The following is a 17,775-nucleotide window of genomic DNA, read 5'->3' on the forward strand; positions in this document are numbered from 1 at the left end:
CATCAAACATCCCCCGGTTTTAGTAACACGTTTAATAATCCGCCCCCGGTACGACGAGAGATCCCGAGACGGACAACGGCCTTGTTTATAATAAACTACGCTCTGTGGATCTGTGTATGTATTATGTGAAGTTGAAGTTTATTAGTGTAATCTTAGATATACATATATATGTGATATAAATATTAACGTTTAATAAACTGTCCGAGTTCTCTGACTTACTTTAATGTTGTCTGAAATATGGAATGTTGTTAGTTTTACAACGGGAGCGAGTGCGACTTTGAAAGTTTTGTGAAAATGGTTCGTTAAAACTTTTGTTATGTTTTTATTGTTCATCTCTTTCGTAATATAATTATTTAGATGTGAGTATTATTAAAAAATATATTTTGGGTATGTTAAAAAAGATTTGTCTGCTTAACAAAAAAGTTTGAAAAAAGATTAAGTCGGGACTTTCACAATAGCGCGGCCCAGCCGCTAACTCGAATAGCTTGTTAATATCATATATAAGGTAAAGTTAAGTAAAGAGAAATATTTAAATAAAGTTTATTTATTTCTGTTTTTTATCTACTTATGTGACAGTACATCTCAAAAATAAATTGATAAAATAATAAGAACGTTACAAACACTAAACAATATGGAACTTTCAAAAAAATATAATTCTTGTATTTATTAAAATATATAATATTAAAATATGGAAAACCATGTCTAATTCACTAAAATGTAAAATGTACGTTTTCGTATATCAATATAAAAAATCAGAGTTTGATAAAAATATTTATTATTACTTTATAATTACAATAAAAAATAAATTTGATATACAACTTCGTCACTGCTGTATTCTAATTTAACCTGTTTGTTTCCTTAAAATTGCTTTAAAATCATAATTATCAGAGTCATATCTAGCAGCAGATTATTCTGGATTTACCCTTATTAAATAATTTGTTACAATTTTTTCTTTTTCTTTCCCAAATTGCCTAGTTGCTTGGAAAGGTAAAAAATATGTATATATTATAATCAGATTTATTTTGTATTAATATTAAAAAAAATTACCACTATCGATGTTATTTGCACAGACAGTGCAAATAGCATCAATATATATTCAAGAGCCGCAAAAAAAGTATTAGTCCGTATCAGACTAGAAACGCCATTTGGTGAAATGTAACTTAAAATTAGTACGATAATTTTAATGTAAATCTAGACTTTTGAGTAGCAACTACAATATATGCCATTCATACCGCAATTATATTTATCTAAATAATCGTTTAATATCAATAATGGATAAAAAAATGACATTATATTTTCGATAAAATACAGACAAATAATTTAAACGTATTTTATATAAATAGCATCCGTAACAAATCACCAAAGAAGTTAATCATTTTTCATCTAACGCCAAACTTTATCAAATACTTTTACTAATGTCTGTTTTGAAACAAATATGTAGGCTAATGAATAAGTTTGGCTTATATATAATTACGTACATAACTCAAATTTAATCAAATGGTAGATGATCATTTTGTTTCTGAACGATTGATTTATTTCCAATTTTTGCTCTGTATCGTATGATAATAAGTGATCTTGAATGGTTCATTGTACGGTTTTAGAGATTCTGTGTCTGATAACCCGGGAATTCCAAAATTCCAAAAAAAAGAGACTCGAGATTTTGATTTTTTTAATTGAAATTAAAATAACTTTATTACTAAAAATGCTTGAAGTACTTTAAACTTGGTGGTTCTTAACAATTTTATTCATGCATAGATCTTTCACGTCAACTGATCTCACAATCAATATTATCATAGTATCATAAGATGCTTCTTAAATAAAGCTTTTATATGATCTTACCACATAACATATATTATAGAATAATATTTTATTTTTTCATGTCATGTTTACATATATTGCTTTTAAAAGTATATTTTTTCAATAAGTTGTTTACTCTTTCGCAGCATCCAGACCTTCAATAACCAACACGGTGAAGGTGCCATGGGAAGTGACAGAAGACGAGGACGTTTTGATGACGTGTGTGTTGCGCAACGCCGGAGGACGTCCTGTTTTGTGGAAGTTGTGGAAAAAGGATGAGCCGGGACGGTTCCAAACGTTACTAACAGCCGGCGAGACGAGGGTCACTCGTGACCCACGATTTTCTGTTGTCCACAATCCAGGTAATGAAATACAATGCTTGTTTGCGAGGTGTAATAAAAAAAATACAAGAGATTTAGGTGAAAAACAAAAACATAGAAATGAGTTGAAACAATTCACATAGTTTTCTTTTTAATATAGAAAAAATATATTTATATTTGAACATTTTGAGATATTAATTTTTATTGTGGGTTATTTAATTATTTCAGATACATTTTCATATTGAAACAATGGCGTCTTAACGATTTGACAGGTCAAAAGGCGTCGCGACGCCTTTTAAGAAAATCTATTCAATTTATGCGCGACGTCGTTCTTTTATCAAGAGCTTTTTATTATAGTGGCTGTGAGAATTTCAGCTATATAATATATTCTTAATAAAATTGACAAAGCTTTATTTATTTTCATAAAATATTTACTTTTTCATTTAAAATATGAGTGGTAATGAATTAATAATTTACTTATTTGTCACGCTTATATTGTGCTTTCGTTTGAAGGTTACATTGCCAAAAACAACTGTTTTATTATTACAACTCGTTTGCGTTCGATAAATGGTACATTTTTTCACTTAATGGCAATCTTGCGTGTTACATCTAATTTTGTTTGATGAAGCACTTGTCCGAATTTTTTAAGTAGGTCACGAAATGTCCCAGATGTATAATTTTTTTTCTTATAAAATCTAATAAGAATATGGTGCTAATAAATAATTATTAAATTAATTAGTAAATAAGCAATTTGCTTCTAACACATTAAAAAATATAATCTATAACCTATTTTTAAATAAAGATTTGCTCTTTTTTGTACTGAAAAAGTTTAATGTTTCTGTTTTTAATATTTAAAAAATTTCAAGTTTTTAGTGTAGTAAATTTAGTGAATTTCATGTAGTGAATTATGGTGTTATCATTAGTTAAAATTCGACTATTAAAAAGTGGAATTCTACACATATAAAATAACTGTTCTGTTGTGCAGATAAATTTCTCATATCATACAATATTATTAGGTTAGGATGTAAAGTACGTACATTTTACAAACCTATAATCTTTTGTCCCTGATCTTTTAGATTATATATGAATTTCACATTGACCATTAGACGTACGTATTTATCTACTACATGTAAAATAATATGCCGTTTCTTAAACACGCAAAAAACGACTTTATATGTGAAAAATTCTCATGAGCTAAAAACGTTGTGAAAAGTTTAGATATGATTTATTTTTGCTCGAATTTTTGCTTTATTCGTGAACTGTAAAATTAACTTAAATTACGAATAAAATATATTTTTAAATAATTTCAAATTACTTAAAAAATGCATTTAGTTATATTTCATAAAAAAATAAATCAAATTTGGCATACTTGAAAATAAGTATGCTAAATTTGACATTGATAAAAAAAGTGACGTTGTTGCGTCTACAAATAATTGTGCAGCGGTAATAAAAAAATATGGAACTTACTCGAATATTATTATTCACCTTTGCTATAAACACGCATTATAGATTCTTTATATTAAAAGACAACTAGTCAGCGCCAGAATCAAGAAGCGGAGAGCGATGATGAGGATGGTTTCATTGATGAGAAATTGTGAAGAAATTCAAATTTTTTTTGTCAAATCGTTGATCTCCTCCTATTTCTCCAAGCATTCAATTTTGCTTCTGATTATCACGCGTTTACTAGAACTTTTCGCTTCGATTTCGATGTATAATTATGTACAAAATCAGTCTTAAATTACGTCAGATTAGCAAAGAAGGCTCGAAGATAAGCAGCCGCTTTTACTTTGTTCACTAGCTGTGGTCTAGCCAAGCACTAATTTGATATTTGTCAGCAATTAATAAGAAGTGTGTAAAAAAAATAAACTATATATATCTTATTTAAGTACCTATATATAAGACCATATTTTTATTTTTAAGTTTACTTAATATATCTTAATAAAGTTCATGCAAATTTAGTTTGATAAGTTTAATAAAATAAGTATACCAGGTGATACTCACGCATATAATGCGTATGCAAATATTTTCACGGCTCGTTCAGGACGTCAATATTTAATATTCCGCTCATAAGTTGAGGGATAAAATTTGAAGGGCTCCAATCCAAACCGAGATTACCATTTTGACCTCGGGTTTATTATTATTCAAACAACGGTCCCACTTGTACGCCAAGTCCACAACATGCGCCCGGGGGAAGTTTTTTTCCGAAGGGTTGATAGATTTCGCATCAACCTCGCGTGCATATTTTGGCATTTTGGGTCACTTTTGTTGTAAATCAAGTTTATTATTGTGTTTTATCAAGGCGGATACGGCGTTTTGGTTGTGTTTTGTGAATAAACGGCTTTGTTGCGGAAACGATAAGCGAGGGATGGTACGGACCGGAATACGATAAGAAGCAACCAGAGTTTCGAATATAAACTTCTGTGCAACACGACTGTACTCTAACCGCCACCTGAAATGGAAGAGTTACTTTTGTGTATATAATTATTTAACTGGTTAAATTTTTATTAATATGTCAGGGTTATAAGATTATCATTTTCACGTATTCAACATTAAATCGAATGAATTTTGCATTTTGAACTCTACAAATTTTAAATTTTAGTTTCGGAAAGTTTATGCATATAATTGAATTTGACGTGAGCGAAAGAGTTCCGAATAGTTCATAAATTTAAAAACTAACTATGAAAAATACATTTATGGGTTTAACGCTACGTTAAACTTTGATTCAAAATTAGATTTAAATTTACAAAAGTAGACTTGAAAAATAAATGTTTTTTTTTTAGATATTAGTATTCCACAACTCTTACTTATTAGTGAATTTAGATTAATTAAATTATTAATGACTTTCCTTGGTAAGATTTTAGATGATATAATTTAACAATATATTTATTATTATTAACAGGTGCAGTTAAGCAGAACAGCGAAGACGTGTGGGCGTTAAGTATTAAATCTGCGCAATTGAGCGACGCCGGTTTTTACGTGTGCGAAATAATAAACGAGCCTAAAATCATGAGCTTATCCAAATTGAACGGTATGTATTTTTTTTAATAAAGTAATAAGAATGAAATGTTAAAAGAAAATCAATTGTATATATGTATTTAGTTGTGTCGAAATTCGCCGTGCCACGTAACAGAACGCTGAAGGAGAAATATTGGGAGCTTTCGCGTGAGCAATCATTCGCAGCTTTTAACTTCACCGGATGCTGCGAAGCGAACAATGTATCCGAGCCCTGTTATGGATTTTGCAACGTCCAGTCGATATTAGACGGCAACACCGGACAGGATCCGGAAAATTGTGAACAGGATTTTCCGGCCATAAGAAGGTCACGCTTTTGACGTTTATCATGAAATATTTTGATTTATGATACGGATACGTCTTAGAATATATTCTTATTTGATACTCATAACAAATATATATACATTTCAATGAAGATTATATACGGAAATTGTTAAAAGTTGAGCTTTTCAAACTTTATAGATCGATTATGAAAAAAAAACATTTTATAATTGATAATCGCTTTATTTGATATCGAAGATTTATTTCGATCTAATAAGTTTAATATAATAGCATTATATCATATTTTGGTGTAGCCCTGATCAGTGTTACTCAACCTATGATAATATAACATTCCTAATACAATACTTTTAAAATGAAAGATATACAATAACGTGAAATGTGGCAGTATTATTTTTACTTTTAACTTACTTCTTTAATACATACATTTATTAAGTATTTTTTAGTGATTTAGCTATAAATTTTAAAACAGCCCTTCTGCATTCTAGATTAACATAACAACTTTATAATTGTTTATACATTTTGATAAAACATAGCGTATAATATAATTTTGAAATTAACATGTAGGTGTATGATGGACGGAAGGGACCACGTGCCGTGTTGTATAGAAGAAAAGGTGCCTAATATATGTCAGGATATTTGTAGGGGCGAATACACGTCAATTACGGACTACGTAAAATCTCACACGTCTTGTTCCACGTACATGGAACAAACAATTTCTTGTATAGCCGGCGGTATAGGTATGCTAATAAATATTCATTCAAGTATACAAACTCGAGCAAATGTATGATGTAATATGGTTTTATGTATTAAGAGCTATTGCCCAGCCCTCCTCAAGACTTGGAAGTAGAACCTTTGACTGAAAAGTCTTTGAAAGTTTCTTGGTCTTTGAGCAGACGGAATCATGCCTCTGTGACGGAGTATATAATAAACGTTACATATTTGACGAGCTTTGACAATCCGACAAGCACGTCAGAGAGCTATATAATTTCCTCGGACCCCGACGTCACAGAAACGAGGTCATGGCAGGTGAAAGTACCGGCGAATAAAGAATCGACCATATTAAACGATTTAACTCCTTTTACGATGTATGAAATAACAGCAATTGCTGTTAATATACACGGAACGAGCTTACCGAGTAATGCTGTGAGGTATTTTATTTAATTTTGTGTTTTATTATGATATTTATAAATGATTGTTTTGTATGAAATGGCAATATTTTATACTTAAAATAGTGTGAATATAATATTATTATTTGCTACTAAAAATAATATTAAAATTCTGCAATATATCATTCAGTCTTTGTTAAGCTTACATAAGCTTAATACATTTATTTCGAGAGCCTATATTTATATGACATAAATTTTTAGATGCGTAATTATTAAACTTGTTCCATTACAGAATTCCCTTTTATGACTTTCTTTTAGTTTATTCTTGTAAAGATACGTTTTTGTTATAGTATTTCAGACTCGAAATATGAGAGTTCAAAGGTCAGCTACTCTCGTAAATTCAAATTATATGGAACAATAGTTAGCAGATTTTTTTAACGTTTTCAATTGATTACTGTACTTTTTTGTAAAATAAAAAATATGTTTTATATTAAATTGATTAAATCATATATAATATATATTGATATAATTTAAATGTATATTTGAATATTAAATATATTCATCAGTTTAACAGTATTTGTTCATATTTATAGAGAAATATTCCTAAAATTATCAAAAAAAATCTAAAAAATATTTGCTTCATCTACAGCCCAATTGTGCTCTTTTTGTTTTGTATAACTTATCTTCAGATCATTTTAAATAGCCATGCTTATTATAAAATATAGACCACAAACAAAATACAATTAAAAAAAACATTCTGTAATTGCCGAAATTACGGAAAATATTCATTTACCAAGTTATTCTTGTGAATCTGTAGACTTTCTCAAAATTTGGTAATATTTTATCTCTAATAAAACACTACGAATATTTTTACTGTTAGGTCTATCTTAAGTAATGCACTATAGTAATATTTTTTTTTGTGGATACTGAGTTGCAGTTTTTTCGGTTGCAGGTATAATTAAAATTAAACTTCTTACTGATTTAGAGCTTAAAACATTCTATGCTATATTATTTCTAAAATCAAAATAAATAGGTTTGCTATAAATTAGAAAATAAAATTATTATTAAGTTTAAATTATAAACCTTTGTTCATAATTTAAACAGTATTTGGCGATTCTTCTTAATTAGAATATTTTATAGTTTACTAATTGATATGCGAATAGCTAAAAATAAATAATATTCAGAAAATATAGTTATTAGTTAACTTTTTAATTTGTATATTTTAAGATGGCGACTATCCACTTTTCCACTTATTTATATTTTCATTGTATATTTTTGAAAGCTTAAATAATATTTTTACCTTTTAATATAATATTTTTTTAATCATGACAGCACTTTTTTGCTCACCTAATCAGTATTTTATAAAGCAGTATTTTATGTTACTCTAAAGATAAGTTCCAGGAAACTGTTATACACAAAGCTCTTTATATCTCATCGAGTACAATGCATTACCTTTCTGGTGTATTTCAGATTTAAAAGCGCTTAATTGAAATATATGTTTTTTATGTTTATTTATACAATATTTATTTTCTCAAAATTTAGTATAAATAGTTTTATTATATTTACACTTATAAAAAAAAAAATTGGGCGTTTCATGTGAAACAATCTGGTTCTATTCTTAAGTATAAGTCACGTTGTTTATTATAACGTAACATTGCAGATCTTTAACTTTAACCCCTGGAATTCTGAAACGTTTAAAAGTGGCCGAACCACCTCGAGTGCCTGACACGAAACAATGTTGCATTGAAAAGGGCATTACAAATGCGAAATGTATAAACATTTTTTGCGACGCGAGCAATTCGGGCAGAGCAAAGGTATACATCTAGTTATATTATACAATTTCACAGGCATTTAGCATTGTTGAAATAGCATTTAGTTGCTTCAGTGGCAACGAATTTATTACCCCGTTTCAAATGTCGGAGCGGCTTTTAAGCGTTGGCGTTAAATTCTAGGAAAACGATCTCTTGCACTGCGCTTCCAAAGCTCCCGATGCATTTTCGTGCTTAGCAAATGGACACGATCATAGCCCTTGCTGCAAGAGCAGGGGATTACCAGAGGCCTGCTTGGACCTCTGTAGAGGAAACGTGTCTACTTTGCACTACGACCATTACAAGTATAAACCTTTTTGTATTTATACTTGATTTATGGTGTAACGATTTCGCGTGACGTGCTTTACAGATGTCTCGAGTTCATGACGGATTATGTAAATTGCCTACTGCAAGGGTACGGGGTTTTGCCGGGACCTCCGTCAAAGGTCCACGTCACGAATGTGGCTCCGTACTATGCCATTTTGCATTGGTCACCTCCGAATATTCTCGGAGATACGGTGCAGTACTACAATTTATATTTTAGAAAGCTCAATTATGAAGAATTTCGATATTCGATAATCAGGAAGGTTTGTTAAAAATGCATAATATATATAATAACAACTTATAATAAATAATTTATTCATGTAATATATTTTAGGTACATCCACCTTATATTTTAGAAAACTTAGAGTCAAATACTGAATATGAGATTTACTTAAATCCGGTTAATGCCCATGGGATCGGACAACCGTCCGCTAGGTTAATATTCAAAACGCAAAGCAAGGTACTTCAGTGTGGTTTATGTGATATACAGTATGGCAAGAAAGTTACGGTTTAAACGTTTACAATATGCTTACTAAAGAGATACACTGCAAATATTAATTGTTTAATTTACAAAATTTAAAATATGTGTATTAAGTACTGTAAAGAATGTATTTATTTAATATTATTTATCATTCAGTGTTTCTTAATGCATGTGATTTAATTGCACAGAATCGATACTTACGTTTTATTACAATTGCATACAAAAAAAGGTAGCTATTGTTATTTAAAAATTGAGATAATACACGAAACCTTGCTTCTGTTAACTATTACGGAAATGTTACTAACGTTGTACGCAAAGAACAATTAATCTTTAATAATGGTTGTAGTTTTACCGGGGAAATATATAAAAGGTATAAGAAATGTTATATACATACACTGTAAAACTATATTTTTGCTACAAATATAAGATATACTAAAAAACATTTTTAGTATATCTTATATTTGCAGTTGGACAGAGACAAGCTTTTTCATTACACCTGTATTTTTTCTCGTAGCTCAATTTTGGATATGCAATTATATTCGGCAACTTTTCCTTTTAATTTTGGTCATGAATGCTCTATAAAATTTAGATGTAGTTCTCAGAAATACCTGCTAAAATATTTCAATTTAACTATGCACTTGTAAAGAGTTACACTCCATTTTAAGGGGTGCCCTATTATTATGGCCAAAGCTGTATACAACAACAAAAAACTGCCAAGTATTGAGAGCATGTAAAACTCCCTAATTAATGTCATCGTGGTAAAAAATAATGTTTCTGTCCATTAAACGCCTTGCTATAATTATTTTTTTGATAACTTTTTGAAGTATTTTTAAATTTTATAATACACTGTATCTTTAATATTTCATAAATAATTTCTAGTGGATATAAAGGAGTGCTGTTCTAGTTATAAAATTGTTGTGTTCAAACAACTTTACGTCCCCCGTTTTTGATTTTGTCTAGCAAGCATTGTCAGCCTATCTAATATTTTTTCTGTAAAAAATATGTGGCACCCAAGCACAGCGTTACCAGCATTCCCAGTTTATGGAGTTTTGACCGAACAATACTTAATATTTTTGTAACTTTTATGGATGTCAGTCAACGGTCCACATTCACAATTGTTATTTCGTTATTCACATATATTTTCTGATTAAAATTTGTAAAACTGGACACGTACGATTTTTAATACATTTTCACCGTACACTAAACATACAGTTCTAGTCGCAGTAGTTACATTATTCCCTTTTTTAAATAATTATGAATTTTTCTCTCGACTATGAGTTATTTTGTATTTGTACTTGGTTATATTTTGTAGTAATTATTATATTAAAATAAAACTTTAAATTTGTACATTGTATTTAAATATAAATATAATTTGTGGTTGTATATATATCTATATTTAATTTTTTTTGAGATTTTCATTGATCCTAAAATTAAAATTATAATAAGTGTTATTAACTCGCCGATTTTCTTGCTAATACTGTGCTTTTATTTTCTACGTCTCTTTGTATTCGGATTTAAAATGTTTGCAAAAATATTACAGTTGTTTGAGGAGGAAGTTAAAAAGTCGTTAACTTACAACGTAACATCGTGTTGCATAGCCGTTTCATTATCCGAAGTTTGCATGCCGCTGTGTACGTACGATGCTAAAATGTCCGACTTAAAGTCTTTGGCGAGCATGTGCACTCAAGACTTTCATAAGGTCTTGAAATGCGGCGCCGGAGGTGAGTCTTAATGCGAATATCACACATGACTTAGTTGCAATTTCATATTAAACGAAGTGTCCAATTTATAAAGGAAGAGATCACGGCAAGTGTTGCGAGCGACGGGGTGTGCCCATCGCTTGTTTACCCCTTTGTAATGGAGAGATGCTCGACTCTTTGCCGAACATCACAAAGAACTGCAGTCCTTATATAGGAAACATAGTCCAATGCTTCGAAGAAGGTAATTTCAAAGCAATAATACAGTACTTAGAATCGAAATTGATTGTTTCTTGGATATCAAGGTACCGACTTGCTTCCTGGACCTGTGGAAGAATTCTACGGATTCTGCCGTAACGATCTCATGGCGATGGTCAAATGGAACGCTCCGAGAAATAGCCATAATACAACTCATTATATGGTTCATTATGACGAGTATCACAATGAGAATGCAAGCGATCTATTAAAACCGTTCAAATACGTAAGCATATAAAAAATATGATTAATGTGTCACGTTAAAGAATTATCTGCGGTTTGCGTTTCTTATCATACCCATAAATCCATAAAATGCTTTTATTATTATATTCATAACATCATGCGATAGTGATTCATATTTACTTTTAGGAAAAAAAGACGATAAATATATTTGAAGAAGTGTTTGTCAACGAAGAGCAGACTTATAAAATTTATGTGACGGCGCACAATAATTGGGGATCATCTTTGCCTTCAAGTGTGTTAATTATCAAGTGCTATAAACAAAGTATGTTACTTTTATTGTATTTACATATCATTAAAGTGTATGTTTTAATATATTTTTAATATTATTTTTATTAAGAGAATAATACTGATATTTTTGGAGTAACATCACCACCACAATCTTTGGCGGTTTCTGGACATTCAGCAACGTGGATAACTTTCAGCTGGCAACCACCTAGCTATAGTCATCCGATGGACAACATAACCTACAAGTTTGTGAAAGTATTACTATTGTATTTATACACTAAGTATGTTTTTTATGAAAAATATATTTAAAGTAAAATACAATTTAATTTGTTAAAAATAATAATGTTATTTTAAGATATTAATATATAAAATAAATATTTGCTTAACAAATGGTCAAATTTCTGCATAAAATATTTGTCCAAATCTAAGATATCAGAATAGGTATAATTTTAATTTTTGCCCCTATAAAATATTTATATTAGCTGCTTTTTTTTTTTTTTTTTTTTTTTTTTAAATGTTTATTTCAAAAATAATTTAGTTTTATACAAGTTATAAATTACATGTTTCTGGCTTTTAGCCATTATCATGTTTACAAGCGAAATTACAATAGTTTAAATAAAAATAGAGGCAACAATATGCAATATTTAATAAGTAAAATTTAAGGAGAAAATACTAAAACCTTTATACAATAAGAAAAAGAAAATAAAATAAATAAAATATAAGATACATAATTAAAAATAACACTTACAAACTGGAGCTATTAAAGTCGTGGTTACAGATTTGCTATCAAAGCATTATGTGCTTAGGCATTTTATGTTTATACTTGAAATTTAGTGTGACTTTGTCATAGTTACCAATTTTTGCAATTAATTTATTATTATGTTCACGCGAGATATTTTTGTAATAATTTATCGTATTAGTAATAATGTGATTTTTAATTGTAGGTATAGAATATCGAGTGTGGAGTTTCTTTAAATTAGTATAATATGGGGTGTTATAAATTATTTTTACAGCTTTATTTTGAATTACTTGTAACTTATTAAAATTATTTTTACACGTATTACTCTACACTGGGCAAGCGTATGTTAATATCGGTCGTATTAATTGTTTATATAATAAAATTTTGTTTTTAATCGTCAACGCGCTTTTTCTGTTAAAAATGGGTCTCAGAGCTGAAATGGCGGCAAGCCCTTTAGACCGTACTTCTTTTATATGCTTTGTATATTTTAATTTAGAATCTAAGTGAAGACCCAGATACCTAACACTCGTTTTCCATTCAATGTTTTTGCCCTGCTCGGTTTTTAAAGGCGGAGGCAACGGTTGCCGGCGCATCGTAAAAATGATTGCCTCAGTTTTATCATCGTTTATTTTTATTTTCCACTTTTTTAAATGTTTATTTAAGTTATGCAAAGATTTTTGTAGTTTTGTTGCTATTGGTTTAAGACCATATGAACTAGTTAAAACGGCCGTATCGTCCGCGTAAATAGAGAGACTGGTGTTTTTTAAAATTGGAATATCGTTTGTATATATTATATAAAGATACGGCCCAAGTATGCTCCCCTGAGGAAACCCGGCTGGTATTTTACGCGGTGTCGAATTATCGTTATTTAAGGAGACGACATAGCTTCGATCTTGGAGGTATGATCGGAGTATTAGCTGCTTGATCTGACTTCTAATTAAACAAATCAATCATATTTTGACTGTTAAGTTGTTTCTATTTATATTTATCATATATTTTAGATAAAATCTAAATTATGATTCAGTGAAACATATAAATTTACTTGTTTTATTATAAATATCTAGTTTTTTATTTATTTCAGGTAAAATTATAGCAATATTTTGCTCTATACGATCTTATTTTTTATTTATCGTCAGATTAATTGTAGATAAAATTTTATTTCATCATATCAAACCTTTAATAAATATTATTTAAAAAATATTATTTTCAATTTCAATGTAAATATTAAATTTTATGGCAATTATTATATAAACATTGTAAGTGTATTACCAGTGAAAATATATTTTCATCAGCATTTCAGTGCAATTTATCGAAATATGTTTTTAACGTTATATATTATTATTTTTAATTTTTTAATCTTCCATTGTAACCTGACAGGCGTAAGCCCAATGCATTACAATGGGCAAATCTGTAAGTCAATCGGACATAATGAATACCTACAAGCTAGTAATAATCACTAAACTGAAAGTCTGGGTATTGGTGACATCTATATTATTAAATATAAATTAATATGTGCTATACAATTTATAATCAATAGATGACACGATGTCAAAATTCGATTACCACTGCCGGGGCTCGAACCCGTAACCTCAGAGTATCTAGTCTGAGACGTTACGGGCTACACTATTCCGTCCTTTAAGATATATATTTCTACTAGTAAATATAAAATTAATCTGTCAGGTGCTAATGAAATTATATGCTTATCTAATCTCTGATCTAAATTTGATATGCATGAAACGTAGATCTTTTAGGTCTTAATTGTAAACGCTACTAGCTAATTTAATTTACAAAAAAAATTGTAAGGCGGCAAATCATATGTTAAATCTAAAATGTTGCAAATATGAGTTGACCGGATCATTTGCATAGTGAATAAATACAGTTTAACTATTATTAACCAATGAAAATTAACCGAACTCAACTTGATCAAGTAAAACTTTCAAAATTACTGTAATTTTTGAACTTTCATTAGGTTAGGTTTGGGTTTAAACAGCAAATTTCTGTTTAATAAATGTAAAATTGAGTATCATATATATTTTAGTGGAACATATAATTTGACTAGCGCATTGGTTCAATCATATTTTTGATATTATAAATATGTTTCTATCGGTAAAAAATAATTCGGATATGTTTTCATTAAAATTATATTTATATCACTGAAAATATATCTTGACTAAAAAATACACATTCACTGTAACATATAAGATACAAATTAATCTAATATAAACATTTAAATGACATTTGAGAAATTTTAATAAAAAAATATTGTAATAATGTCAAGCATTCTGACGCAAGCATTCTTCAAACCGTTAAATTATGAAAAACGGTTTGACACGTGATAACATCTTAATTTATGAATAGACTTGTCCTTCACTTGAATGATACTGCTAAATTCAATATAGAATGTTTTTTTTTAAATATACATAATATAGATAAAATTATCTGTTGCAGAAAAAATATATTTTAAGATACATGACGTGTGTGATAATTTAAAATTTAGTTAAAATTATTTAAGTAATACTAAATTAGTTTATCATTTCTGAATTGACCGTTACAGTACTGTTTTTGACAAAAAAAATGTTCTTAATACGACTGAAATTATTGTGTTTATATGCAAATACAAGATTGACTATAAATCAATAAAAATCAGCCAATTTAATTATTATATTCAATATATTAATTAATTATTTCGTTGTATATACACAAGTAACCCACTTTGTAGGCTTTAAACAAATAATGCAGGATATTCAGTTAATCTTAAGGGTTGTATGTTTTTTTATATTTTACGGTTTAAGCCCTTTATTTAACTTATTGTTGTATTAACGCCAGTGAATATCCTCTCAGGTTTTTTTATGTACTTTGCTCAAATGTCTCCAACCATTAATAATCACTGGCGTTTATTTAGCAAATTATTTGGCTTCAAAAAACAATAATATTTGTCTAATCCTTTATAATTAGTTACATATATTTGAATTGATTTACAATAGACGATTTTATGATAAGTTTGCTAGTATGATTAACATTTTAAGGAAATAGTATTTTAAATATATGTAAATTATAATTATGTAAAGTAAGTATGGTTTGGACTTTTAGGTTTCTGATTCAAGTTGACATTATAAATTAATTTAATGTGAAGTTTCTCAACTAAAGTTTTCACCGATACTGTGCCACCAGGTTCCTGTACAAATCCTCCGACGAAGAGGCCTTCTCCTCTGTGACCACCAGTGTAACGAGTCACACGTTAGATAAACTGACCCCGAACAAGCAATATATCATTTATGCCACAGCTCACATACCCCAGGGCGAAAGCTTACCTTCCGAGACATTAGTCGCCTGGACTGATCCGGCGTATCCGGCGTTCGTCGAGGTATAAATAAGTCATTTTAACATAACATTTTTATTATTCTTAAATGAAATTGATTTACTTATCTTCCGTTGTACAGCCTCCGACCGTTCACCCGGTGAATCTGATCATGGAGGGCTCCAGCATGACAGTTCTCTGCATAGCCATGGGAACGCCGATGCCAACTATTTCGCTTTACATATCAGGTCGGTGCCAAAAACGTAGTCTTATCTAGAACGTAATTATGGACTTGAATGGGCAATTTTATAGTTTTTTTCTTTTCAAAATCTGATCAGGTCGGCTGATAAGACAGGAGATAACCCGGCACATGGTGACCAAGATCCATAACGTGACTAGAGACATGGATCAGATATCTTGCTACGCCGACAACGGGTACGGAACGCCGATGCAAGCTTCCAGGAAGATTACAATATCACGTAAGTGTCATAAATAACCACATTATATACTGTACGTGTACTTACAACACTTTCTTTCATATTGAAATATAAATATTGAATGCGAAGGAAAACCATTATTCCATAATACATAATAAAAAAATGTTCAGACAAAATGTATGACAATATTTCTTATATCGATTTAACGTAACCTTGATTATATAATATTTATTTTAATAAATTATAGACCCTATTTAAATGTTTTTAATACCTGTCTCACATTATATTCAACGGCTTTTATTTTTTTTTATTACAGTACTAATTAAAATAGCGAGCATACGTGTAAAATTTTAGCACAATCTAATATAGAATATTAACAATAAAATTGAGTTCAAAATAGTTTATGATTTAATCTTGCAATAAAAGTTGTTTTTAAAAGTTTATAATATGGCTTTAAAAACAAGCAATCGATCTAAAAGTCGATTAAATAATTTCTTAATTTGCGATAATGCCAGTTGCAGCTTCTTCTTCTAGTGTCATGACCGATTTCAGAAGTTGGCGATTTATTCGTTGATAAGTTCTTAGTATCCTTTTTGGTCACTAAATATTTTGTCCATAGACGAATGTTTCGCAACCAATCATTTTTCTTTCTTCCGAACTTTTGTATTTTAAAGGCAAATTGGTTTAACTTCACAGCCAAAATAGACGCCGGAAAAATCTGGTGACAGTTTATTCTTATTAAGTACAATTTTCTACACGTAAATAATGTTTCATGGATTGAGTGCCGATGGAGAAGCTGGTGGAGAAGCCGTGTCCTCTTGAAGATCCGTGTTTGTCGTTGTTGTTTGTTCACGGTCTCGGTCTGGTTGTCCATCGTCCTAAATAGGTTGATCGTATCTCTCGATACGTGTCATTGCCTCTCATCTTAAATCGCTTGATCGTCTCCCGATGTGATAGTTTAGCACATATGTGGATGTTGGTAGGCCAATTAGCTCACTCGATTATTGGACGAACGGAATTCACGCTCGAATCCGCCGCTAGTCGCACGTATTTAATTTACGTCGTTGGTTAGCCACCTCTCGGTTCCTACAAATTCAAGCTATAATATTAAATATTTGCTTATTTATTAAATTTGTTGTATTTCGATGTTTTAATAATACAATAAAATATAAATTACGATAAAAAATAATTACAACAAAAGTGCTTAAAAATAATTAAATGTTTTTCTTTCCGGTGTGAGTTTATCTATTTTGTATATTATATTAAACATTCTCTTGTGGATAGTATCATATGAATTTCTTGTCTTTTTCATAGCGTATCGGTTCACTTTAATCATCTTCATTCATACTTGTTACTGCTCTCATTTTGATATCAGATTCTGCTGTATCAAAATCAGGATGGTTGGAAACGCAAAAAAATATTTTATATAAGTATATTACGTTTTGTCATTTTTTATCTAAAGATCAAGAAAAAAATATATTTTTAATAATAAATAAGACTTTTTAATTTAATTTTTTATTTTAATAATAATTTTTTACTGTATTAACTCTGTTTTTATAACCAATATAAAGAATCATTTTGGATATTAAAAATAACAAAACATTTTATTTGTAGTTTTGTAATTTGAGCAACTTTATCAAAAAATATTTTTTATTGTTTTGTATATTTATTTAATTTATTTATTAGGAACATCTAGAATTAAACCCAATTATATTAGCAAAAATGAGCTTTACAAATATAGTATAATAGGG

At 29.4% G+C, this 17,775-nt stretch overlaps 1 protein-coding gene across 1 annotated transcript in view; it reads left to right on the forward strand.

The window, feature by feature from the left end:
* Window positions 1-17,775, forward strand: part of LOC148227204 (Ig-like and fibronectin type-III domain-containing protein 1) — a 92,303-nt gene that overhangs the window by 57,762 nt on the left and 16,766 nt on the right. Inside the window, exons 3-19 of the mRNA XM_088201783.1 lie at window positions 1,944-2,159; window positions 5,017-5,145; window positions 5,217-5,436; window positions 5,976-6,148; window positions 6,223-6,559; window positions 8,178-8,331; window positions 8,470-8,630; window positions 8,696-8,912; window positions 8,984-9,109; window positions 10,671-10,851; window positions 10,925-11,071; window positions 11,133-11,308; window positions 11,452-11,587; window positions 11,663-11,795; window positions 15,461-15,653; window positions 15,730-15,835; window positions 15,926-16,066. Of these exons, the coding sequence (XP_088057909.1) occupies window positions 1,944-2,159; window positions 5,017-5,145; window positions 5,217-5,436; window positions 5,976-6,148; window positions 6,223-6,559; window positions 8,178-8,331; window positions 8,470-8,630; window positions 8,696-8,912; window positions 8,984-9,109; window positions 10,671-10,851; window positions 10,925-11,071; window positions 11,133-11,308; window positions 11,452-11,587; window positions 11,663-11,795; window positions 15,461-15,653; window positions 15,730-15,835; window positions 15,926-16,066 (2,946 nt within the window). The remainder of the gene's footprint in view (window positions 1-1,943; window positions 2,160-5,016; window positions 5,146-5,216; window positions 5,437-5,975; window positions 6,149-6,222; window positions 6,560-8,177; window positions 8,332-8,469; window positions 8,631-8,695; window positions 8,913-8,983; window positions 9,110-10,670; window positions 10,852-10,924; window positions 11,072-11,132; window positions 11,309-11,451; window positions 11,588-11,662; window positions 11,796-15,460; window positions 15,654-15,729; window positions 15,836-15,925; window positions 16,067-17,775) is intronic.

This window comes from Plectrocnemia conspersa, unplaced genomic scaffold (assembly GCF_051122295.1).
Source record: "Plectrocnemia conspersa isolate PC_06_02 unplaced genomic scaffold, ASM5112229v1 ptg000013l, whole genome shotgun sequence".
In the NCBI taxonomy this organism is placed as follows: domain Eukaryota; kingdom Metazoa; phylum Arthropoda; class Insecta; order Trichoptera; family Polycentropodidae; genus Plectrocnemia; species Plectrocnemia conspersa.